The 26,647-nt window shown below is 42.6% G+C and overlaps 2 protein-coding genes across 2 annotated transcripts; one reads left to right on the top strand and one right to left on the bottom strand.

Moving 5' to 3' along the window:
- The first annotated feature begins 14,970 nt into the window (after positions 1 to 14,970).
- On the top strand, positions 14,971 to 17,124 carry LOC133720548 (protein trichome birefringence-like 8). The gene is made up of 4 exons (XM_062146912.1): positions 14,971 to 15,403; positions 15,839 to 16,228; positions 16,435 to 16,593; positions 16,797 to 17,124. Exons 1-4 carry the CDS (start codon positions 15,009 to 15,011, stop codon positions 17,122 to 17,124), a joined length of 1,272 nt encoding a protein of 423 aa, XP_062002896.1. The 5' UTR covers positions 14,971 to 15,008.
- On the bottom strand, positions 16,861 to 26,143 carry LOC133720547 (uncharacterized). Its single transcript, XM_062146911.1, has 19 exons — positions 25,984 to 26,143; positions 24,838 to 25,309; positions 24,157 to 24,248; positions 23,160 to 23,324; positions 22,666 to 23,059; positions 22,044 to 22,162; positions 21,891 to 21,963; positions 21,589 to 21,809; positions 21,432 to 21,476; positions 21,085 to 21,181; positions 20,340 to 20,531; positions 19,629 to 19,732; positions 19,413 to 19,500; positions 18,823 to 18,942; positions 18,552 to 18,677; positions 17,994 to 18,164; positions 17,403 to 17,462; positions 17,142 to 17,307; positions 16,861 to 17,062 (listed from the first exon to the last, which is right to left on the bottom strand). Exons 1-18 carry the CDS (start codon positions 26,025 to 26,027, stop codon positions 17,197 to 17,199), a joined length of 2,694 nt encoding a protein of 897 aa, XP_062002895.1. The 5' UTR covers positions 26,028 to 26,143; the 3' UTR covers positions 16,861 to 17,062; positions 17,142 to 17,196.
- Positions 26,144 to 26,647: the final 504 nt, after the last annotated feature.

The raw sequence follows: 26,647 nt of genomic DNA, 5'->3' as shown, positions 1-26,647 counted from the left end.
ATTGTTAGCGGAAGCAATGATGTCGGAGACATTTTGGTCAGTAGTTGTCGGTTGATGAGTGATGGTATGATTGCTTTGCAAGTTTGTTGGAGCAAGGTAAGTGTTAGCGGTGAAATAATATTGTTGGCGGTAACACTGAAGTTGTGGCGAATAGTTGATTCGGTGTCTGGCGACTCATAGCGGATGACAAAGCTACTTAGCGGAGGATAATGCTACCTAGCGGATAAGAATTAACCATGGCGGTAAATTTTTGAAATTTGGAGCTGTTTGGTCAAATTTTGCATGATATTCTAACAGAGTGGGTGACACGTGGGAACTGTTGATAGGGGTGGCGTGCGCGGAAATGTCGCGGCGCAGCCACTGTCGCTTCATCATAAATGCTGCATTTATGAGCGCGTCGGTTTTACCGAGGCGTCGTCTCGGTTAGTGGGGGTACGTGTCGTGATCTTGAGGGGTGACCATGTAACGGCAACGGTCGAGATTTGTCGCAAGAATTTGTATTTAAGGGGGAAACAAAGTTGAGTTTCCCCCACTTTGCCCTATTCTGTGCATTTGCCTTCTTTGCCGAGTGAGAGAGAACCAGAGAGAAAGGATCTAGAAACACCGTTCGTCGAGTGGAGGAAAGAAGGAGGAAAAGAATTTGAAGGGAAGCGAAGGTGATCGAACTCATTTTGTGGTTGGTCTGCTTCGTCGCTCTTTGTCGTTTGCTTCAGTGAATTTTAGGTATGTTCTATGTTTCTGGGTTTTTCTTGTGTTCTTGTTTTGGTCTCTGCCTTTGTGTGTGAATGCGCTTGTTCCGTTTGTACCGAAAAGATATGTTTGTGATTTTTCTGTGTTTGAGGGTCTGAGGGTTTCTTGGCTTTTTCTGGGATTTTCTGTGTTAATGTCTAAGATTTAGGGGTGGCTAAATCTTGGTTAACGCTAGTCCGATGGGCGGACCGCTACTTGTGATGTAATCAATACTTCCGCTACCTATCAAGTAAAATACAAAGGGAGACCGCGCTGGGCGGTCTTCTCTTATCCGATGCCTAAGTTAGTCAATGTATTTATGTTGACAAAATAACAGTAGGTAAGTAGTAAATGCGTAATTAATGAGGAGAGAGGAGAGAACCTTTTATAAGTGGGGAAGAGGCTGACCTCTTCCATGTTTTCGATGTGGGACTGATATGCTTCAGTTCCCAGCTTCTGGAGCTTCTGATGCTATCTTGGCGCGGCGCGTCAGCGGTGATCTGAGGGTGAGCCGGGGCTCAGGCGATAGCCTATCTGGCGGTGTTTCCGTAGGTCATACCCTTGATGGTCGTTGGTACCGCTGGCGGTAGTGTGAGCGTGGCTCATTATAGCTAATTATGCTTGGCAAATGCTCATGTAAGTACAAGTCCCCCAAGTCCCCAATCAAGGAGGGCCATCTTGGTTGGGGAGTTGCCTGGCGGTTTTGAAGCGCTGCTAGACTTGCAAAAGCATAATTAGCGTCAATGCGTTATCAACCATGGACTTACCGAGCCAATCCCCGGCTAAGATAGACCTCCGTTTGGTCGGTGTATTAATTGTTTAGGGGAACTGCGCTGAGTAGAGGGTGTTGGGTAGCGAGCCCAATCTTTGATACCCGACTGGTGGGGGTCAACGTGCTTGATCTGGGTCGTCGTAGACTGTTGTGTCCCCGTGTCCCGGAGGGATGCAGCTTGACTGTAACGCTGCGTGGTAGTCGTCGTCAGAATGAGGCGTTGCCTCGGGAATCGCCCTTGGCGGAAGTCCCTCCGCTGATAGTAAGCGGCAAGAAGTGTCGCGGGGACTTGCCTGGTTGCGGTTTAGCGGAGACCGTGCTTGCAAGATGAAGAGGGAGAAGTTCCGTTAGCGGTGTTGCGCTTAGCGGAGACTGTCTCGCTTGCAAGATGAAGAGGGAGAAGTTCCGCTAGCGGTGTTGCGCTTAGCGGAGACTGTCTCGGCGATTGTTATGTTTGGCATTTGACGGTTACTTCATCTGACGGCGCCCGACACGTGGCCGTCATGCATTGGGTTAGCGTGTGGGATCACGTCTCCTCAGCACGCCCGTCTCTTCACCATTAATGCGAGTAATTATTGATTTTGTAACCGAGGAGACGCCTCGGTTAATCCGGAGAGTAAGTGCGATCGTAGGGCACGTGTATGGCTGTCGTGTGATGTCATTTTTTAGCGGACGGTTTAGATTTGTTTGATGTTGACATAAAAGGGAGGGAAACCACAGTGGTTTTGACATCTTCTTCACTTCAAACTCAACTCGTCGTCTTCAAGCCTTGCCTTCTGAGAGCCGAGGATTGTGCCCTGCAAATCGAGTGTTGTTCTTTGTGGGCAGAGAGTTGTCGCCGGGAAGATAATCACATCTAAGTTCACCGAAGGTTCTGCTATTTCAGGTTGCTAATCTGAGTCTCGTCCCTGTTTTATTGTTTCTATCAGTTTTTTGCTTTTGGTATTTGAAGTGATGTCTGCCATTCCCCGGTGTGTTCTGAGAGTCTAGAATGATTTTTGGGGATGGGTTTAGGTGTTTGACAGAGAGTTGAGGTTTAAGGATTTTCTAGATGGTCGAACATGGGTTTTGGATGCATATGCGTTGTGTTCTTGTTTTGGTACTTTCTGGGTTTTCTGGGTATGGGTGTTCTTGATGTTATTGGCTAAAATTTGACATAGGGTTAGTGTAGATCTTGCTGGAACTGACTGACTTGGGTTTTAGGGTTTGTGATGGCTAACGTCGTAGAGATCTCGAGCGGTGAGGATTCAGGGTCTGACATGTCGCTCAGCGGTTCAGATAAGGCGGGTAACAAAGCCAGTTGCGAGGCATTTGAGAAGGCCATGGATCGTGCGGAGATTAACAACTTTCTAGAGAGCATGTATGCCGCCGGGCTGGCAGCTCAGCAATCCACCGTCGATCCTCAGACACTGACGGTGAGCCAGTCGGAGACTCCGACGGTGATGCCAATGCCTCACCACTCACATCTCACTCCCGCTGGCCAGACCGTGGCGGCGGTCGAGGGTGGTGACGAGCAAGGGGCTGCTGGAGGGACCGAACGAGAGAGCGCCCGCCAATCGGGGTGGGGCCCAGAAGGAGAGGGTGGTGCCCACGAAGGAACCAGTTTCCATTGCGGGGCTGGAGCCGCAGGCAAAATCGAGGCCTGTTGCCGCTGGTGCTACATGGGTGGTTCTTCAAAGGAAGCGGCGGCAGAATGATGCCGATGAGGAAGATGAGGCCACTGATGAGGAGACCATCGGGGCCCGCCAATAGAAGAAGGCCAAGCAAACCTCGCAGGCTGAGACTGTGGCTGTCGCTGGGGAGGTGCAGCAGGGCGGTCTAGACTCATTCTCTGCCTATGTGGAGTTTCTGACTGATCCCGGGAATTCCTGTTTCATCTCTGTGAGCGGCTGGGGTTTGGCAGGTTAGATGGGACCGTCCGCTCGACCGCTGTTTAGCAATCGGCATTTAGCTCGGCATTCGGGCACCTATCCGTTGGGCTGCTTGAGCTGTTCCTGGTGGCGTCGAGCCAGCCTCAGATTGAGCGACAACTGAGGGAGGAGGTCAAAGGTCTCCAGAGGGAGTTGGGGGACTCAAAAGACAAGCTAGTGGAGGTCGAGCGGCGCCTGACCAAGGCATAGTGTGACGCGCTAGATGCCCGCGGCAAGTTGAACGTCTCTATCGAGCGGAACAACCACGTATCCAAGCTGGAGCAAGACATAGCTCTACTTCAGGAGAAGCTGGCGGCCAAGGTTAAGCGGGCTGATATTCTTCAGCGGGAGTCTGCCGCTCATTCTGCGGAGGTGAAAAGGTTGGAGGGCGAGGTTGCCTGGCTGGAAGCTGAGAAGAGCCGCGCCGAGGCCGCCGTCGTGGAGTCGTTCAAGCAGTCTGCGGCGTACAAGCAAGCAATGATGGAGGCGGCGAAGGCTGGCGCCGCCGCTAATTTGGACCTGTTGAACAAGAAGGGTGCCATTGACTGGGCCAAAGCGTCGCAGTCGGCCAGCACATCGAGCCAGCCGCCAGCGCCGGTAGGACGCCAGCGCCGGTAGGACAGCCTGCCGCCATCGAGAGGGGTGGTGCACGCTCAGGTAGTGGGGAGAGCAATCGGTGGTATGTTTCTGCTGTGGTTCTGTTAGCTCTGCTATGAAATCAGCAATAGCCTGTCCCCTGATGGCGGTTCTTGGCTTGTAATCGATGTCGAACTTGCTGAGTTCTATTACCCATTTGCTAATGCGTCCTGAGTGTTCCGGACTTTGGAGAACTTGCTTTAGCGGTTGATTTGTGAGAACATGAATTGTATGTACTTGGAAATATTGACGTAACCTCCTAGCGACCATTATGAGTGTTAGTGCAAGTTGCTCAAGTGGCGGGTACCTTGTTTCCTCTCCATTCATGTCTCTGCCGGCGTAGAATACCAGCAATTCTTCTGTTGCCTCCCTGCGGACAATCGCGCAGCTGATGGCGGACTTGGACATTGCTAGGTAGATGTATAGTATCTCGCCCGGTACCGGAGTTGAGAGTAGCAGAACAGAGGCCAAGTATTCCTTGAGGCTCTAAAACGCCGCTTCACAATCAGGCGTCCAATCTACCACTTTGCAATGAGACCGCTTCATTGCCTTGAAGAAGGGTAGGCATTTGTCGGTTAGCCTGGAGATGAACAGGCTAGGGAAAGAGCCGTTAACTTTCCCTGCAGACTTTGTACCTCAACTTTTTTCTTCGGAGATTTCATGTTTATGACTGCCTGTACTTTGTCGGGGTTAGCCTCTATTCCCCGCTCACTGACTATATATCCGAGGAACTTGCTGGCGGTTACGACAAAGAAACATTTTTTCTGATTCAGGCGCATTCCATATGCTAGTAATATGGCAAAGATGATGCGGAGGTTGGCCACATGACCGCCAGCTTTTACGCTTTTGACAAGCATGTCGTCGACATATACCTCAATGATCTTACCCAAGTGTTCCGCAAACATTGCATTCATCAACCGTTGGTACGTGGCTCCAGCATTCTTGAGGCCAAAGGGCATGACATTGTTGCAATATAAACCCTTGTCGGTGGTGAATGTTGTGCACTCCTGGTCCTCGGGGTGCATCTTTATCTGGTTGTAGCCAGAAAAGGCGTCCATCATACTGAGTAGCTCATGTCATGCTGTTGCGTCAACCAATTCGTCAATGCGAGGTAGCGGGAAGCTATCCTTGGGGCATGCCTTGTTCAAACCTTTGAAGTCGACACACATCCGCCACTTCCCGTTAGGTTTCTTTACCATTACCACGTTGGAGATCCATTGTGGATAATGAACCTGACGAATGAAGTCTATGTCGCGCAACTTGGTTACTTCTTCCCTGATGGCCCGATATCTTTCTTCGTCAAATGCCCGTCGCTTCTGCTTGACGGGGTAAAAGGATGGCTTGATGTTGAGCTTATGTTGAATTATGTCAGGAGAGATTCCTGGCATGTCGGTGTACGACCATGCTAAGACTGCGGCGTTCTCCTTGAGAAACTGGGTGAGTTCTGCCGCTATCTCGGGGGAGAGTTGGGCTCCGATACGAACAGTTCTCTCTGGGTGCTCGTCGAAGATGCTTATGATGCGGAGCGACGTCTCTGGGTTGACAGGCTCTTTTTTGTAGTATTTTTCCTCGTCATCTCTGGGGTCATCAATTTTGTCCGTCAACTGTGGTGTATTAGCTACCGTTAAAATTTCATGGCGGCCTCTTGACCTTGACACCGTTGTTGGGTAACACTCTCGTGCAATTGACTGGCTTCCCCTGACAGACCCAGTGCCGTTGGGTGTTGGGAACTTCATGAGTAGCATGTATCAGGCTATAATGCATTTGAGTTTGTTGAGAGCTGGGCGACCGATAATGGCGTTGTATGAGCTGAAGCAGTCTACCACAATGAATTCAGTATGTATTTCCGCCGTACAAGGGACTGTCCCGACCGACAGGCGTATATAATCTGACCCCAGAGGTTGGGTCACGTCACCGGAGAAACTGAGTAGCGGCTCGTGGTCTTACAGAAGTTAATTGTTGCGCTGCAGTTGTTTGTAACAGCCGTTGAATATGACGTTAACAGCGGACCCGCTATCTACCAGTACCCTTCCTACGGACCATTTGTCGAGGACTGCATCTATCAGAAATGGGTCGTCATGAGGTGAGTGAATACCCGCTCCTCCTCCTCGGAGAAGGTGATTGGTTCCCAACCAGTTTTGGCCATTTTGGCTGACCGGGCATAGCGGATATTGAATACCTCTTTTGGGTGGTTAGCGCGCGCATAACACTTTCTTGCTCTATGTGATAAGCTGCCTATGAAAGCACCGCCATCAATGGTGTTAATCCGCCGCATTGGTTCGATGTTGGCGACAACCGGAGGCGGTTGTCGGATCTTGTACTGCTCCAGCTTTCTGTCGCGGTATAATGACTCAATTACAGTCTTGAAGGCGTTGCAGTCGTTGGTGTTGTGACCGCTATCTTCATGGTGTTTGCACCATTTGCCGGTGTTTCTAGGTTTTCCTACTCTGGGGTATTTTCTTGGGGGTGGTGGTGGTATTTGATCCTTGCACTGATCATATATTTCTTCATACGACGCCGTCAAGACTGTAAAGACCTCAACTTTTTGAGCATTTGTGGCAGTTGTCGCGGTGATCATTGTGAAAAGATCTGTTGCCCTTGTTATGATACTGTTGATCCTTTTGCCGTTTGTCTTGGTAATTACCCTGCTGCCATTCCCTTTTTTTGTCATTGGGCGGTATGGTTATGTTTGGAGTGGTGGTGGTGTTTCCCTGTTGGAACGTGGCGGGTTGGGGGGTTTTAAGTGGAGTTTGTGGTGGTGGTGGTGGTGGTGTGGCGCCATAAGTGTTGTATTCAGCTTGGGCATGTAGGACTGCCTCATTCATGACGTAGTCATATGTGGCGTTTGGACAATTACAGTTGAGGTGGTATAGAAAACTTGCCTTGTGAAGTCCCTGCTTGAAAGCCGCCAGCGCCATTGTTTTGTTAAGATCCCGACATCTCGATGTGGCGGTCCTCCATCTTGTGACAAATGATTTTAATGACTCATCAATACCTTGGTTGATGCTGAATAGTTGTCTGGAGTTGTGGTAACCGTCCGTCATGAGGATGAACCTTGACTGAAATGCATTTGATAGAGCTGAGAATGAGTCCATGGAACCTGGTGGGCATTCGAAAAACCAACTCATTGCCTCGCCGTCCAACGTTTCGCTGAATAGGTGACAAAGCGTTGCGTCATCAAATCCCTTGTTATTGGTTACTTTCTTGAAAGTGTCCATGTGCACGAATGGATCTGTTGAGCCGCCAAATTAGGCTGTCTTGGGCTTCTTGGCATATGTGGGTCTGACGGTTTGCAAAATTCTGGTGGTAAATGGACATGGTCGTGCCGCAAAGAATGGATTTTGTGCTGGCGGTAGAGTGTCGGCCTCTAGTTCTCGCATCTTTTCCAATATCAAGGTGGTAGCGTCAACAGTCGGTCTAGGCATGTGTTGGGTTGGCGCCACCATCTATTGTCGGGGTGCCAGCATGTTCCCGATTCCCCTCTGTTGACCGGCGCTGAATGAATTATCATATTGCGGCTGTGAGTCCGCCACCTGCTCTTGTGCGAACTGTAGCGGTGGTGTCGGTCCTAATCCCGCTAGTTCAGCTGGGTTTAGGGCGACACCCATTGGGATTATCGGTATCGATGCTGCTCTTGTCCCCGTGCTTGGACTGAGCCTTGCGCTTTGGGAGTGTTCACTTTGGGTTGGTCGTGCATTTGTTCCTAGCGCTTTCTTCAGCTCGTCAAATTTTGACAATAGCGTCGCCACTTGATTTTGAGCTTCCGCCTTCTCCTTTCGTTCCTTTTCTCGCTCTCTATTTGTGTTGTGCAAGTCTGCCAAGGCTATCTCTAACATAGCAGCAAGATCCCGGCCTTGCGCTTGACGGATTGTGCCGGTCTGATTTTCCACCACAGATTGTGTTGGGAGCACCTCGGGGGTGTTGAGATTTTGATCGTCCACGTTAATTGGTGTGGTAAATAATTCACGGTTGACGGTTGATAGATTGGTAGGGTTGGGCTGAGGGTTGGCGGCTTGATCTGCTTGGTCTCCAACGCCCTTGCCGCTTCCGCTAGCCATGGTAGGTTAATGGGATGACTCTTAGTTCAGAGGTTCCCATAGACGGCGCCAATGTTAATGCTCATAATACCACCATATGATGTCGGCTTCCGATAACGTGGACAAGGGTCCAATCTTTTTATATGTATAGAGTTCACGAAATCCCGCTAATCTGTCAAGAGAAATACAACGGCGTCAAGAGGGGAGACCGCGGTTGGCGGTCTTCGCTCCTCCGATGCTAAAGTTAAACGATGTACTTGTATTGACAGATATAGCGGTAAATAGCTATTGAATGCGTAATGAATGAAGAGAGAGAAGTGGACCTTTTATAGGTGACATAGTGAGTTGCCTCAGTCTTGTTTTCGATGTGGGACTGATACACTTCAGTTTGCTGAGTTTTGGCCCTTTCTGCAGAGACAACTTTGGGTGGCGCGTGTTGGCGCGTCAAGGCATATTTCGGCCTGGAGTTGGCTTACCGGTGGAGGTTGTCTTACTGTGTTTCCAGGGGTTACACCATTGAAGTCATTCCGACAAGGTGACATGGTTAAGTATGAGTGTTGATTATGGCCGGCAAGTGTCATGTATGTACACACAGAAATGGAGAAGGAGGTGCACCAATCTTTAGTGTTGGCAGTAATTGCAGCTCCAGACTTGGAGGTACCATCTTCTGAAATTAACGCTCCAAGTCAAGGTATGGAATTTGATAAGGAGGTGGGGTCTGCAAAAGCTAGCAATAGCCCGAAGGCCTCTAAAGATACAGAACCAGCTGCACCGGTTGAAGAAGGGAACAAGGAGAGTAGGGGTGACAAGCGTCACCTCCCCCCCTCTCCTTCTAAGTCTCCCGAAAAACTAAAGATTCTGCTGCCGGAATTATTCAAACCATTGCTGCCAGATATCTAGGCAAAGAACCAAAAACTTCCTATGTTTACAAGTAAGTTCTCTGCCAGATCATTGGGTATGGTTGAAGCTCCTGGAAATATTATAGTGCCTAAAGATGTGATGCCGACAAGCTCTAGCACAAAGAAGAAAAGAGGAAGGCCTCTGGGAGCAAAGAATAAAAATCCTCCAAAGTCAAAGAAGGTTGCGGATGCTCAAGAGACTTGTTTTGCTTATCTCTCCAAACCTTATAGCCCAACTGTTACGGGCAAGGAGAAAATTTAGTTTTTTGTCTTTTATTTCTAAACTTTGCCTAATTTCTATGTATTGCTTTCATAGTTATAGGCCTCATCATATGGCCCTTCGGCCCTAAACCCGCCCGGCCCGTAGGGCCGAAGCCCAACCCTGCCCTTACTTTAGGGCAGGCCGGCCCGACCCGTTTTCAAATAGGGTAAGGTAGGGGCTATGCAATTGAAACCCGGCCCGGCCCTTTTGAAGCCGTAAGGGCCAAGCCCGGCCCATTCCAGCCCTAAATTTACATTTTAGGCGAAATGCCTAAATTTATACCATAGAGGCATAGACTCATAGAGTATAGAAGTATGGGTAACCGGTAATGGATATGTCTTCTGTCATTGAATCTGTCTAAATTCATTGAGGCCCATTTGTCTAACAGGTCACAAGCCCGAGTCCAACTCCAAAGATAAGTAAAAAAATATAACTAACATGAAAAAACTGAAAACCCTAGAGACCAGATCAAACTCCTTTGCAGCGTCGTTCTCTCTTCAGACACTGAACAAATACTCAAACCCAAACCGTTGACCTTGCTCAAATCGAAACGCCTTTCGGCTCCAGCAGATGGTCTCAAATCGAACACGTCCCGACTCCAGCAGATGGTCTCAAATCGAACGAGTGAACGCCTGGGCTCAAATCGAACGCGTGAACGTGCTAATTCAAACACATAAGGGGTCAAGTCAATTGGAGATTAAAGAAAGGTGTGTGACTGTGTTTTTTGGATCTGGTATTTTTTATTTATGTTTTTTGGATCGGGGTATGTTTTGTTTGTCTTCAAATTCTGTTTTTTGGAAAGGTGTGTGACTGCAGTGCTTTATTTTACTGAATATGTATATATATGTGTCCAGTTGGTATGTTTTGTTTGTGTTTGTTGAACTGGAAGTCTAAATAGGTCAAGTTTTTTGAGCTTCTGTTTCTCTAAATAGACAGAAATATATGTCCGGTTTCTTGATTTGTGTGCACTGAAATATATGTCCAGAAAGTTTTTTGATGCTTCAGATTTGTGTGAACTGAAATATATGTCCACTTTCTAAATTATTTATATGGTTTTGTGCAGGTTCTTTCTTTGGTGAAGACCTGATTGTGTGAACCTTTGCAAGTGTTGAATCAAACCATGCTTCAATTTTTGCATCTAACATTACAACTTTTTGGGAATTGATGAAGACTTGATCAGTTCTTGTACCAAACACTTTAACAGTTCTTCAGTTTTTGTAGCCTTAGTGGCTTAGTGCCTCAATACAATTTTAATTTCAATAGAAGGCTTGATCAGTGAGAATTTAATGTGAGTTTGAGGCTTGAGTTTATTTGGGATTTGTAATTATTTGTAATTAACTCAGGTTCTGAAATCTCAAAGTATTTAGTTTTTCTTTTCTTTCCTTTTTTCTCCTTTTTTGTAGTTAGCAAAATTGAGTTAAACAAAAGCCCGGCTCGACCCTATTCAGAAAGGCTGGCTCGGCCCGGCCTTTTTGGCCCTAGTGGAATCGGCCTTAAGGGCGGGTAAGGGCTTGCATTTTGAGGCCTCGGCCTGGCCCGGCCCTAAGCTCCATTGACTTGGTCAAAGCCCAGCCCAGCCCTACCCTAAACCCTAAATTTTAGGGTATGGCTGGCCCTAGCCCGGCCCATGATGAGGCCTACATAGTTATTAGGCTCGCTTTTGAATAAGTGAGCACTGGTTGTCTAATGGGTAGTGCTAGCATACCACGTCCTAAACTTGTCCTAGGTATGACAAGGGAAGGCATGTATCCGTGCCATTCTGGCTTGAGATTGAATGGATTGATGTTTGGTTCAAAAAAAAAAAACTTTATGTTTTGTTAGCCGAACTGAGTGCAAAAATAATCAAATATCCTCACACCGTAGATTATATTAAATTAATGTTTAATAAATAAAAGATACAAATGTAATTAACAAAATAATAAAAAAGAAAAATATTGAAAGAAAAAAAAAACTACCCAATATATCTGCATATATCTACCCACTATCTGTAAATAACATTTTACTTTTCTTTTCTTTAAATTTTACTATTTTATTCTAATAGAAATATTTTCTCACACATGTTGCGCATGTGATTTCAAACTAGCATTATCTATACTATTATTATAAAAATATGGTTTGCTAGCCAAAATTAAAAATTTTGACAGAAATGGCCCTAGAAAATTAAAAACTTTGAGAATTAATTAAATCACAAGGATAATTATGACATTTATAAAATAAATTTTTATTAAAAAAAAACTCATAACCCACTTTTCACTCCCATTATTTTTTGTCTGCAATAATTGTTTTCTTTTTTAATTTTTATTTTAAAAAAAAAAAAACAAAAAAAACAAAAACTTGCACATGCAGAGCATGTGTGGAGAAATGTTAGTATTAAATAAGGAACAGACTTAATTGGGGAAGAAATAGAATTCCTACAACCTTAACAGATTCATATTCCTTCATCTAAGGTTTCTGTTATGGCTTCGCTAGGGCTTGCTTGTGGCGGCACCAAGTTTCTGGCCTGGATAGATGGTTTCTCAGCTCTCTCTCCGGTCAGCCTGGGAAGGATAGAGGCGGAGTTCCTCTTCGTCAACGTGCTTCTGAACCTGTCGAACTCTGGTTTCGACTTCTTTTCCTGGTCATGTTGATCTACGGACCTGCTATGGCTATGGGCATCGATCCAGTGGTGGTGGCTACTAGTGGTTTTGGTTTTTGGGATGCCGATTGGACCCTCTCTCGAGTTTTTGAGGCGAATTCAGTAAGAGGACCGGATCGAAGTGGGTACAAGAGCGGGCGGTGCTAGTCCTCCTTCGGATGAGCTCGCAAAGCCTCGACTTTGGGTGGACTGGTTTTGTTTGAACCCAAAATGGTTAAGCTCATCTCCATTAGTGCTTAAGTGCTTAACCCACCATAATCCTAATAAGTGCTCCATAATCCCATAAGTGCTCCATAATCTCATTAAGTGCTCCATCATGATTTGTTTAAGGCCAACCACTATGGTCTTGCAGCCTATATATATAGAGGCTACAAAGAAGTAACAACGCACACAATTCATCAACCAATCTCTACGACTACTCAAGTCTTCCCAGAGCAACCCCTCTTCTTCTCTTACCGGTGACCACACTCCAGTCCCAGAATCCTCAGGAGCCGACTATCAGTGCCACCAAACCCTCTGTCAACGTGTTTCGGTCCTAGTCTCCTCGGGAGCCGACTGTAGTACCGCGACCACAACGGTTACGGAACCAGCCAAGCAAGGGTAACGCCCTCGCAAACCAGCCAAGCTAAAGTCACGCTTTAGCAAGTTCTCCCCACTTCCCAGTGATTTTCGCTCTGCTCGATCTACGACGTCGAGTATTGATTGTGTGATTTTGAAGAAGTTTAGCAAAAGTCCTTACCACGAGGCACAAAGAATCCCGCAACGAGATTGGTGCCCTCCTCGTCCATAATCGCTCAAAAGAAGTCAGGTCAAGGGACACCCCTGACGACCGCACCCGAACGGTGCTGGCACGCCCGCGCAGAAAAGAGACTGTTGACCAGCTGCAACAAAACTGGAGCCAAACAGGTTTGACGGTGGTCGGAGCAAATTTTTTTCTTTAAGTGTTGGTGGTTATGATGGACCTCAGATGACACTTGGTTGCGATGTTGGCGGAGGTGTGACTAGCTACAATGGGCTGGCTGAGGGCGTCTTCCGTGGGGCGAAGCCGGAGGTTGTGCTCGTAATAGTGGCATGGTGGTCGGCGACGCAGAGAACTGCAGGGATACTAGGGATTCTAAGGTTTCCTACTCGGTCGATGGTTTGAAGTATTTGGGCCACTTGGGCTTCAAACTGGATGGTGAGCCTCATCCTTGGGCTTGGACTGGGGTTATGCAAGGCTTGGACTACCTCTTTGCTAGAGGGTTGGATGGATTGGGTCTCTATGGTAGGGCTGGCATTTTGGGCCGAAGCAACCGAACCAGCCGATTTTCGAACCGGCCCGAACCGATTTGGGCCGAAAACTCGGCCTGCCGAATTTCGGCTCGGCTGAGCCGTACCGCTTGGCTTCATTCGGCTCGGCTACGGTATGATGTATGGCATACCGTCGGTATACTGTACCGACCGAGTATACCCCATACCGGATACATATTATATATATACAATATATATGTAAAATGATCTCCACTGCCGCGACTCGAACCCCGCTTCTCTTGTATGAGGATTCTGATCCCATCCACTGGACCACGAGTTGAACTCATTGTAATATGTACATATTTTATATTTAAAAGTGTCTTAATCAAATAAAATGAAAATTGAAAGAAAGTGGGACTCGAACCACGCATCTCATTATTCTCATAGGTAGAGGTTCTAATCCTAACCACTGCACCACAAGTTGTCCCCGTTATACCATCTACATATTTTATATTTATTGGCTTCTTAAGCAATAGAAAGGCAAAAGGAAAATTGAAAACCCATCGTTCACCAGATCTATTTCTTCTCTTCTCTCTCATTCCAGACAGAAGGAAACCAGCAACCATCCATTGATTCTTCACACAAGCACCATTTCCACAAAACCTCAAAAACTCAAAAACCCAAATCACACAAGCACCGTGAGCCTCAACTTCCTCTGCTAATTCGATGGAGGAAGAAGAACGTGCCCTCTCAATTCTTCTCTTTCTTCTTTCTCTTCCCTGTTTTTTCATCTTCTTCTCCACCAGATCTGCAAGCCAACTTTCATGGAGCTTGCTTGCAATTACCTGTTACCGACCGATACCAAACCGAGATTTTCGGTTACCGGGGTGTTGGTATACCGATTATTCGGATCGGCGGCGGTTTGAAAATCTCGATACCGACGGAGGTCGGTTCGGCAACGGTTTGGGGAAAAATGGATCGGTTTACTACCGAATCCAGCCCTACTCTATGGCCCACAGTGTTGTTTAAATTTTTCTTAGGTCGCAAAAACCAGTTGCTCTGAGGATTATTTTAATTTACTCGCTTCGGAGTTTCTAGGTTTTTGTTTGAAATAATGGTGCGGATTTCCTAAAAGGTGGGTGTACTAGGGGTTTCCCGGGTCTTATTCTTGTTCTAGAATACGTTTTAGGGTTCCCTAAGGAACGATTCTTTCTGTCGACCCTATAGGAGTGTTTCGTTTTTGTAGTGCTTGCTGAATATATATAATGAGCTTACCTCTTTTCGTCAAAAATTCTTTTCCTACAACCTTCTGATCTTAATATTGTCTACTTTTGAATAAAATGACGACTCCTTCTCCAAAAGAGAATTGAAATGGTATTTCATACCATATGAAACTCTGAATTTATACGAGCAGATATCGAACAAATAAAGGTTAATTGAGAGTCTGATGGAGATGATGGAGGTTTGCCAGGTTGGTGTATCGTGATGATCGGATAATCAAGATCTGAATAATTATTCCCACAATTAGATCCTTAACAACTCTGCGTCCACAATTCAAATATCAATGAATGTAATTCAAGAGTGATATGGTCGCAACATGCTCTGCACGTAAAGGAAATTTAAGAAGAGCAGAAACGCGCCAAACCTGTTAGCATGAAATGGAAATAGCCTAAAGATATCATTCAAGAAATTTTAAATATTTTTTTATCAAAAAAAAAAAAATTAAATATTTTGAAGACGGAAAAAGTCAGTGCCCTGTAATTTAGTAATGGAAATCCACTAACACCCTTTTCAAGTAATTTTTTTCCATATATAAAGTCAAAAAGCCATTAGTCTCTCTGTCTCGAGTAATCCTCATGACTTGTTCAAAAGAATAAGGTTTTCGCTATCCTCTTCTAATGGATCTTCAACCCTCCAATGAATCTCAGAAGCCCCAAGGTTTCCCCTTTTCCATTTTTACCAGAAGAGACCTTCGTTATCCGCTCTCTTTCTTTGGTGTCCTCGTCTGTTCCATCGCTATTCTCAATCTTTTCACCCCATTTGACTCGCATGTTATATCTCGTTTGGGTTCCTTATATTCCCAAATCCTACCAGACATTCACAAATCATCATCATCCTCTGGCACTTGTGACTACTCCTATGGAAGATGGGTCCGAGACAAGAATCATGCACTTCAGTTGTACAGTGAGAGCTGCCCGTTTCTCGATCCCGGCTTTCGGTGCAGCCAGAGTGGTCGGAAAGACGAAGATTATCGTCAATGGCGATGGCAACCGGCCGGCTGTGATCTTTTGAGGTGAGTTTGTGTTGGAGTATTCAGAAGATTGTTCCTACATGACAGTAGATGCTCCATGCATGCTTGTCTTGTATTATCTCATACAGATACATTTCAGGTTTAAAGCTCGGGAACCAGGAAACTGTTGGCTAATCGAGAAAGCTTATTTACTTACCATCTTGCTAACCACCACTTTGATAGAGGCCATATGCATGAAACATCCATGACACTTTTTCTTGTAGTTGTGGTCCAAACAATTGTTTTTTGCAGCACCTTTTCATGGAAAAAAAACAAAAAACAAAAAAAAGGCAAAAGTACTGTTGCCAAAGCTAAGTATAGCTGTCACATATTATATATGGAAAAATTAGCAAAATTCTAACTCTCACAGTGATACATCACACTCTTAATCAGCAACTATTTGGATCAAGGAAACTGAATGGACTTTTGTGATCACAGGTTTAACGCAAGCGACTTCTTGGAGAGAAGTCGAAATGGACGAATAGTGTTTGCTGGCGACTCGATCGGAAGGAACCAGTGGGAATCTTTGCTGTGCATGCTTGCAGAAGCAGTATCCAACAAGTCTAGAATCTATGAAGTAAATGGGAACCCCATTACAAAACACACAGGTTTTCTATCAATGCGATTCCAGGATTACAACCTCACAGTTGAATATTACAGGGCACCCTTCCTCGTGGTCGTAGGGCACCCAACTCAAAATGCATCAAGCCAAGTCAGGATCACAGTTAAGGTCGACCAATTCCACTGGTTTTCCAAACATTGGGTTGGAGCAGATGTTCTGATTTTCAGTGCAGGGCACTGGTGGAACGAGGAGAAAACAGTAAGGATGTATGACCATTCCTTCCCTATTGTACGATGAAAGTTGGGCGAATGTTCTCATGCTGGCATGTTTTGTTCCTCTATTTTCCACGTTGAAAATCTGGCAACATGATATGCCAGACCTCCAACAAAGAAACATACCCTATTTCTCATTTTTCTGTTGGCTGAAGTTATAAATGGAAAGAAATGTTCACCACTAGCTACCTATGTTTCAGAGGTCACTACTTTGAGGAAGCCGGTAAAGTGAATTTGACAATGGATGTGATGGAGGCATTCAGGAGGTCGTTGCAAACCTGGAAGGCTTGGGTACCAAAGAATTTAGATCCTCAAAGGACTCATGTTTTCTTCCGTAGCTACTCCCCAGTACATTACAGGCAAGTGACAAAAAAAAAATGCTTTCTGACTTTAATATATTAAGGTAGGAAGACAGATTTTCATGTACATTCTCCAATACCAAAAGAACAAAAATCTATCACTGTAGTTTGGTGGCTTGCTCTTTCTTACAGTTGCCACCAAGCATGGCCTAAAGGAAGTGATGATTAATGAATCTAACAGGTTTTAGCATGCCAAATTGCAGGAATGGCACATGGAATGAAGGCGGGCTGTGTGATACCTTTACAGAGCCAGAAAGAGACCACAAACATCTTGAACCTGACCCAGTGAATAATCTATACATATCTGAGGCAATCAAACAGATGGAATATGAAAACTGGAAGGTCCAGTTCTTAAACATCACTTATCTAACAGAGTTCAGGTATGATGGTCACCCTTCAAAGTATCGTGAACCAGGGACTCCAGCGGATGCTCCACAAGACTGCAGCCACTGGTGCCTACCTGGAGTGCCTGACACATGGAATCAACTTATTTATGGAAATCTACAGGCAAAAGGATTCAGAACCAAGTAAAACAAAAGATGTCATACCAAGAATTTGAAAATTTATTTTGAGTCAACTGTACATAATTAGCATTGGTTCTACTCAGGCTATTTCCTCCACACTTTCATTGGAATTGTCTTCACTGCTTTCCATTTTCATTTTCTGAATCTTCCTCAAGAGATCCAACCTTTCTGATCCATATGTTGACGGTATCTGTAAAAGAAAAAGATTAATGGTCCCTAACAAACAAAAGTTTGAATTGTGGTGAAGAGATGGGACTAAGACTCTTGGGATCCAAAGAAACTTACCAAAGATGGTACATATCTCTGAATAGCAGCTAACATCGCCGCATGTCCAATAGCAGTGACCTGTGGAAAATAAGTAAATCTGTGTCAAGTTCCAACAGGTCAACAACCAAGAGAACTACCTGGTCTGGTTTTGTGAACTGTAATTATAGATTAAAGTATAAAATTAAATAGCTTTAGCTTATGATTTTTGATAGAGTAGCACAATTAGCATAATGATCTTTAAAAAAAATAAATAAATAAATAAAAACCCTTAGCCCACCCCACCCTTACATATGTAGGTGAGATTCGAACCCATGACCTTACAATGTTTGAATTATAACTTACTAACAGGGCACAACTCACCTGCATAATAATCTATTCCTTTTTGGATTTTTTGAATTTTTTTTCAAGCTACAAGAATCTTTTTCATTTACATTTAGCACTGTGATTAAAGCTGCTCTAACTAACACTAGACCTATTCCACCATAACAAAGATACAGCTCTAGAGAAGTCATTCACTAGCAATCTCCCACAATAAGGTAACATATATTTCATAAAACTCCCCTATAACAGGCTAATACAATGATCAAATCGATGAGGAAGAAATCTCACAGGAAGAAGCATTAAGACACCGATAGGAACAACTGATGCCACGTCAGTCATAGTTCTTCGAAGAACTTTTTTCTCTTTTTCAGTAAGTTCATCTCCAATCAAGACCCTTCTAAGCAAACCCGTAGCAGCACCAACATCAATAGCCAACAATTGGGTTCCTTGCCACACATCCTGCTCATAATGAACTACAAATTATGATGGAGGCTCCCACAGATCATTTTAATCCAAATTTTAAATTCTTTGGTTTGATAACATTCAAGTTTAGTTTTTAATACAATGAATGAAAAAGAAAAATGGCCCCCGATTTTGGATTATTTTCCCATCAAAATATTTCAAAAACTAAATCAGTATTAAAAGTACTAAATAAGCAAAGCTAAATCAGTATTATAAAGGATAATGATAAATCAGTATTATAAAGGATAATGATATAGGAAAAGAGAAAAAAAAAAAAAAGATGAAGTTTTTTCCATATTTTATAGCCCCAAACTTAGGCTAACAAAAGTGTATTAATTGACAACGACCACCATTTTCCTACTGAAGCCAAGAAAATAGTCGTACCGTGCTGGTTTCTTTTATCTTGTCCAATGACCTTTCGATGATATTCTCTTTCTTCTGAACCTTGACTAGCTGAGCAGCTCCAGGATCATTGCGGTACCTAGAACTATTGTCAGCAGGCTTAACATCCTGTTAACAATAAAGCACAATGGCATAAGAACAGAAAACCACTAAGTGTTTGAATGACAGTTCCCAAAAGTTGGGAATCTATATGAGCCAAATTTCTTGTTCTAAGGAAAATGGTACCAAGTTGTGCATACAGTTCTGGATATACCTCCTCATTTTCTGATTGGTCAGCGCTCCTTTGCACCCTTTTTTCTAGTTCTATAAGCTCATTCCTTAGAAGTTCAAAACGCTGGATTTTATTTGATTCCAGTTCTTCAATATCATTTTCCTGCATGCAAAAAGCAACTTTCATCAACTTAATTTCAGAAGTTACAGATCTCCAATTTTCAACTGTAATACATAATACACTTCCTGAATTGTGTGAGACAACAGCGACAGGCGAAAATCTCAATACTCAGACAACCAAGCACAGCTAAAAGCCAATTACATTTTCTCATGGTCTCTTCTGTGTGCTATGTTGCATAGCTGAGAAAAGTGAATGAAAGGGAGCTTTTCTATCCACATCGGCAGGAGTAAATGACAATAACATAAGCTAATAGCTAATGGCTAATTGTCAAATGCCTATTAAAACAGGTTAATAATATTTGTTGAAAATTTAAGTTGGAACAAGCAGAATGCAATCTTTTTGAGATACAAGAATTCCAGTTAAAAGCTAATGCATTTGGCAAATAGATGTGTAATAGTGAGTAAAGAAAATCTAGCAAATACTGCAAAGCTCATAGTGAAAATGGGGCATACAGATTCATCCACAGTCAACTCAGCATTAGGCTTTCTGGTTGGAGGTCGCATGAAGGAGCTCCACAATCCGCTATAGCTACTGGCAGCCCTATAACCAATATTTTACAATAAGATTTGTTTATCAATAAACCCAAGAAAATGATTTAAAAAAAAAACGGAAAAAAAAATAGAATAGTCGGTCATAATGGAATAATCAAAAGTAAAAAGGACCTTCACCTGTTTGGCCCATCTGTGGCTTTATTAGCACTCTTCCTTTTTTTCCCTGTAAAGAACTGTTTCTGGTTGCCACCAGAAGGAGGGGGATTGTTGTCATCATCTTCCTGGAAGATGAGCACACAAAGTATAAGGAGGACAAGTAGAATTGACAGAGTCCATCAATGAATAATCACATCGCATAATGAACATCTCAATATGAGACTAAGATACAAAGCCACCAATCAGAGAGTTTATAATTGCAGTGCACTATGTTGTTCTGAATAAAGCACCATATAAAGATAAATAGGTAAGTTAGGGAAGGCAGCTAAACAACGTACTATAAAATTCAGGTTGCACCTGAAAAAATAAATAAATAATAAAACAAAAGAAATCAACACAAAAAAAGGTTTTTTCATCATTAATTTTTCTATTACACGTGCCATAATTATGAGACACTTTATAGGTCATCTTACATCTTTTTTGCCAACATCAAGAAGCGAAGAGTCCAAGACATCTATTTGAAAGTTATATGCTTATGACAAAACAAGAAGTAAATCGAAAAATGAGCATATACTCTGGAATCAAATTATATATAAGCAAAGCTGAATAACTGAAAACTGCAATTTCACCAACTATCAACTATAATCAGTAAAAGGATATCAGTTGTTTGCTAGTCAAAATATTGCCGGCACACAGTATTCAGCACAATCCAATAAGAATATGAAAAGATACCTGCCGAAGGGAAGCTGCTTTAGCTCTGAAGGATGCCTCCAGAAATTCAGCCTCTTTTTTAAGTTTCCTTATTTTCTCGAGGTCAGAACAAGCAGCTTTTATATGCTCTTTTCCTGAGTTCGAATTTGAGACATGCAAATCCTGAAGCAGCTGTTCTAGTCTTACTACAGCACCGTCAACACTCTCCAAGGCCTGACATCAAAAGTCAAACCACTAAATCATCAGGAGCTTTAACTATGTTCCAAATAAAAAGAATAGACTTGGTTACTGGAACCAGAAAGGAACTCTCTTTTTTAGTTTCTGATCGGTAGGACCACAAGTGGATCCAGAAACCCAATCATGTAGCTTATCAGTAAAGTGGGACACTGCAATGGAAAGCAGCAAAACTAAAATGTACAAAAATTTTACCATCATGTAAATGACACCAGACAAAGTCTTTAAATCAATAATATATCAATGCAGATCAAAGGCGCCTTTCACTGCTTTTAAATATCAAAACCTAGCTGTCCTTAGTGGGATAGCAAGGTGACTAGTCTAGCTTCAATCCCCAGAACTAAGGAAGAAAGCATTAACAATAGCTAAAACAACACAAACAGGATTGCAGCGCCCCTTGTGAGTTGTGACCTTTTAGGCATAGTTAACTAAAAAAATTATATGGAGAAATTGTGGCCTAAAAATTCAGTAAACAGAAATTAAGTATAGTGCATCTTTGAAATTAACATAGCATAAAAGGGAAGCAGCCAACCTTGTCAAAGGAATCCAATTCTTTCTCAATTGGTTGATAAGGTCTAGATCCAACCCTTTCAAAGGTTTTATTGGTATAGTTTTCCATCATTTCATTCCTGCATCACATTTTAAAAAGTGCAATCTCCAAGTATTAAGCAGCAATAGTGAAAGTTGTGATCAATACAATAAAATTTAGAACTAATACAGCACTGGCTAGGGCAGGGAGGGCAGGGAGGTGGGATCCTATGGTCCTAGTAATTTTTCCTATTATGATAGTTTTACTATAATACTATAAACTATTTAAAAGTGGAATGAGAAGAGATACTGCTAAATATACTGCACAACATATATAGCCCATTTACTTACCTCAATATACCCTGTTCTTCCATACAATCCATCAATTTTTTGTGCCTAAACATCAAAGATAAAAAATAAAAAAAAATAAAAAATAAAAAAAATTTGTTCAAAAACTTTAAATGAAGCTGTTTGTAGTTCAATCAGTATGTACAATGAGTTCACATACCCTCTCGACAGGAATCTAGCTGCTTTAACATTAGAAGGGCTTTCCAGCCATTTACTATATTTGATAAAACTCTGCATCCAATGAAAGCATACATCTAAAACTTGGGGAATTGCTTCAGCATTGGGAGGTCCTTCCCATTTACTTTTATGCCCATGTGACTGTTTAGGCGTACCAGAGTTACCAGGATAGAATTGAAGCCAATCCAGCTCTTCACAGACTACCTGTGGAATAAAAGTATCTTTTAATATCATGATTACACCATCAAACCTATCCACAAGATGGTATTGACAAGACATGCTGACCTCTACATACAATTGATAAGAACTTATTGATGATAGCTGAGGATAGTATAAGACACTGCCCCCAATGAGGAACCTGCACAAAATCTGAAATTACTAAATCCATATCATGAAAAGCAATATCAGAACTTTAAGTATCATCTATCAAAAAAATACCTGACATAGCCTTCAAGGGGATCATCTAAAACATCAAATCCATTTGCCGATAGATAGGATTGGGTACTTCTACCCAATGCAATAAAGAATCCAAATATAGCCAAATCCCTCTCCAATACCTACACTAATTCAGAACAGCATCAACATATTAGAGCACCGCAACAGCTTATATCCAATTATAAATAAAAGTACCCTTTGGTCTTTTCTAAGAATTGACCAATGGGAGGCAGATTGGTGTATTTCAGATAGTTTGAGGTGCAAAGTGGATAAAATAAATGCAAGGGGAGGAATTGCCAATTTGGTTACTCCACCAGTGATATTTTGTCTATTTTAAGGATAATACTGGACTAGTGGACTACTCTTCTCACTTTTATTATGAAGATCTAATAACAAACTATATAAGAAACGATATAATTACAGCTACTCAAAAATTCTAGTATCCTTTCCCATGACAACTAATATAATGTTCTACTGATGATGGACCAGACATTGATAATTCTCACATATATTAGCTTGGAAAGTACTTTAGTTTTTAGCTTCCGTAACAACAAGCCACCTTTAGAAGGCTGACAAGCCTATGAGTAGTTCCTGTGTTACTCATTCAGAAGCCTTAAGCACTAACCTCGATACTTTCAGATGTTGTTAGTCTTGACCATATTCTCTCTCTATCTATAGCTCGCTGCAACTGCCGCTGCACAAGATTCACCCAGAAAACAACTTCTTCTGAACCTCCATCATTTTTCACTCTACATGCTGCAGCTCGAGGACCAAAATGAACAAGGAACTCTCTGCGTAGACCAATATCCTTTATGGAGTGATAAGCCTGGCGTATGGGAATAAAATCAACCAGCATGTCCATCAATCTGCCGGTTATATCTGGGATTGTCGAAAAGAATTGAGGGCAGGAAACTTTTGCTTGCCCAAGTTTTGTAATTGCGGCATTGCAAGTTAGTGCAAGCATGAGGAATGTGATGTCACTGGCATTGTTGGATCCCACAAGGATTCCCTTCTCAGATCTGGAAGCAAATTGAAAGCAGCATTGGTTATGCATAACCATCAAATCCATCAAAATTGTAAAGCCGAATTACAGAACAAACAATATATATGACCACATACACATTAGTTGCATCAGCAAAGCATGGGTCCCTTTCAAAATAATTAACGAAGGATGTTACAACCAATGGCACTTGCTCAGAACAAAACCACTCATATGCTTCTGGTTGCTTGGCTGATAATTGATCCCGGATTAAAGTCTCAAGGGATGTGGATTGTCGTAATAAACTGCACCAATCCATTGTTTAAACACAGTCAAACCTCTAGGCTGAATAAAAGGCAATACATGGGAGAGTACAATAAGCAACCAAGTGGATACAAAGCACACATGACGGAGTGCATGTTTTCCATAATCAAGTTAACCTATTAATCAAGTTAATATTCATCTAAACTATAATTTGTTGAACAAAAAAAGTCAAATCCATTAAAAGATGAGGATGCTAATACTGATATTTGAAAAGATAAGGTTGCTGACACTGACATTTTAAGGTGGCTGTACAAGATTTCAAAGTATGCTATTTCCAAGTGGAAGGGATCTAGGGAACAGGTACTCATCTAATAAACAGGAAGACTGTGGGTTAAAGTCCAAATTAAAATGAGGCCAAAAGATCTGTCAACTAATCCTTCAATTATGATCACTGTGGATTTCAACTTCTTTGGCCTTCTTCATGGTTCAGATAGGGTCTTACAAGTGAAGCAAAATATGGGAGGGGAACAATGGAGAGAAAGGTTAGGGCGGTGGGCCAAAGTGGGTCAAGGCTAGTGAGTAACAATATGAAAGGATAGAATTCCCATCAATTTAACAGAAAAACTGACAGACTGTGCAGGAAGTGGGAATTGAAAAATCTGAAACTAAAGGGGCAGTTGAATGTCCAGTAAAGGAGCCACCCCAAGAAATCCAGTCAAAGTTGAGAGGGGACTGCAAAACTTCAGCCTTTAGATAATACTTCCTTATAATTGGCAGCAACAAGAGAAGTTGCAGTTTAAATAGACTAACTAACAAAGTGATATGAGAAAGTTTAACAGAACTTATAATTAGAAAATACAAGTATGGTAATACCTTTTTTGGACAAAAACATTTATGTCTCTATCTCTACCATCCCCTCGGGATGCTATCTCACTTGCAGCTTGCAATAATGAATACACTGAAGCCTGAAAAATTCATGACTTTCAGATAGCCAGGTATATAAATACACACATATACTTATCATTAACTAATTAAACCCTAGCACAGAAACTAGTTCAAAAAGTTCACACGTCCATACACATTGAATTTGTCCTTTGTAAAAGATCCAGAAGAAACATAACCAAGTTGAATATGTCATATAATGAGAACATATTTCAAAATGGAGTAAGGATCAACTAACAACATGCCCATCGAGATATGGAATAAAAGTCTACAACTGACTAAACTTCTAATACTCTTACCAAAAAGAATGATTAATACTAATGATAAATAAACAAGAGAAGTACAAAAGTCGTACTAATGGGAACATATCCTGGAACTGAAGATGAAGTAAAGTACACCACAAGATTGGCATAAACCAAGCAAGAAGGAACATTGTGTATACTCATGAATAATCTCTATCACTAAAGTTGAGATTCTTAAGAAGTCTTTTCCAAAAGTAACCATATGGTAGTCTTTTCCATGTTAGAGACATATAGCAGCATGATGTGAATCATAAGACAGTTCAGAAATGCTGCAGCCTGTATAGAGGCGTTTCGAAGTTCATGAAAATACCTGATAAGACAGTGTTTTGACCCATGTATTGTCTACATTAAGCCATGCAGTTGAAAACCAAGATAACTTTGAGAAGGAACCTTGTTCCTTTATTGCTAACTCAAAAACCCTGGCTGCTTCATGTAAAAATTGGACAAGTCCATCACTAGAATCTTCGCCATGAAGTGATTGATTAAGTTTGACCTTCATCTCCTCAACATCCCTACTGGTACTTGCTAGCGGACTCCCATTAACGGTAACACCATCGTCAGCAGATGTACGGGGAAAGAGGTTCCCCGACCTTCTTCCTCTTTGAGAGCTCAGATAGCAGTTCTTATGTCCCACCATTCGGAGCTTAAGACTGTAAGAATCACTATGCTCTAACAAAGCAAGTCTTATAAGCCATCTCTTCCTTGAATGACCCCAGTAGAATTCTTTATTGCAGGAATAATGTATTCTAGCTGGCTTCCGCGAATGCCATGGATTCGAAGAGCTGCAAGTACCAAGAAAAAACAATTAAACAGCAAAAATTTACACGACATAACTCTCAAGAGCTACAATTTTTTTAGCACGAAAACAGCTGCTATTTAAACCGGGAATTGGTCTATGGTTGATTCAGTAACCTTAGTGCTTAGCTGCTATTTATTCCTAAGATTCTGATTTCCTAGACTATACTTAACATCCACACAATTTCTCTCATAAATTCTCAAAATATATCAGTATAACCTAGTATTATCCGGTCACACATTATGCACATTAACTACCGAAAAATAACAAACAGCCACAAAATCAAAGGAACACATTCCCTGCTAGATTTCTACAAAGCCCAAAGGTGCAAAGCCAAACCGAAATTCTAGTATTCACATCACTACACTAGGAAAACGAAATGGAAAGCTGAGCAGCACTAATCAACTAAATGGAATTTAGCTCAAATAATTCAATCCAACAGTCAATAATCTGTTCTTATCTAGTTATCTTCAGCTCCTCGGTGGCCAAACATTGAAATTCTACCATCAATAATCAAAACTAAGTAAATCCTACATCAAAGAAACCCTAATTGAAGTTACCTACGCACGGTAAAAAAAAAACGAAAACAGAGTAGAGTACGCGGCGAAGAATTACAGAGGGGAACAAAGAGGCATAGAGAAAGAGAGAAATTGAGGAGACCTTGAGGATAGGAGGCCATTGTGCGTGTACAATTTGGTGGTCATAAAGATGAGATGTGAAACCAGAGAGGGAAAAGTTAGCTTGGTTCTTCCGGTGGAGAAAAATTCAAAGTGAAATGGTGGAGTAGAGAGAAAGGTTGAAGAAAAATTCTGGGGGGATGGTTTTGATTACAGAGAAAAAGAGAGAGAGTGACGTGGCAAAAGGGAATTATCCGCAGACGTGGAGAAGCGTATGATCACAGAGAGGATAGTTGGCTCTCGGGATCTCACGGCATGGATTTTTTTGAGAGGCTGTGGGTGATGTTGTTATCGACCTGGTATTGCGAAATAAGCTGTAGGCCCAACGGGCCAGTAATTTATGCGGGCCGGACAATGGGCCTCATTCCCAAATTCTGTAGAAAATATTTGATTGAGAGAACGAAATATTGGTTAATTTTGGCATTCATGATTAGCACCTTTACTTATGAACAGATTTGCTCACCTAAGAGACAATTTTAAGGGACTGTGAGTGACAAATGCATCTCAACCACATGTATTAAATATAAAAGTAGAAATTATAACAACTTAAATACGTCCGATGATTCTCTTGTCTCCGGTTTTGAATCCGAGAATCTTCACCAGCGTATATGAGAGTTAGGTGCTTTTCTTGTTGAAGTCACGATGGT

Source organism: Rosa rugosa, chromosome 7 (genome assembly GCF_958449725.1).
Source record: "Rosa rugosa chromosome 7, drRosRugo1.1, whole genome shotgun sequence".
NCBI lineage: Eukaryota > Viridiplantae > Streptophyta > Magnoliopsida > Rosales > Rosaceae > Rosa > Rosa rugosa.
This window is presented reverse-complemented; position numbering and strand designations above follow the sequence as displayed.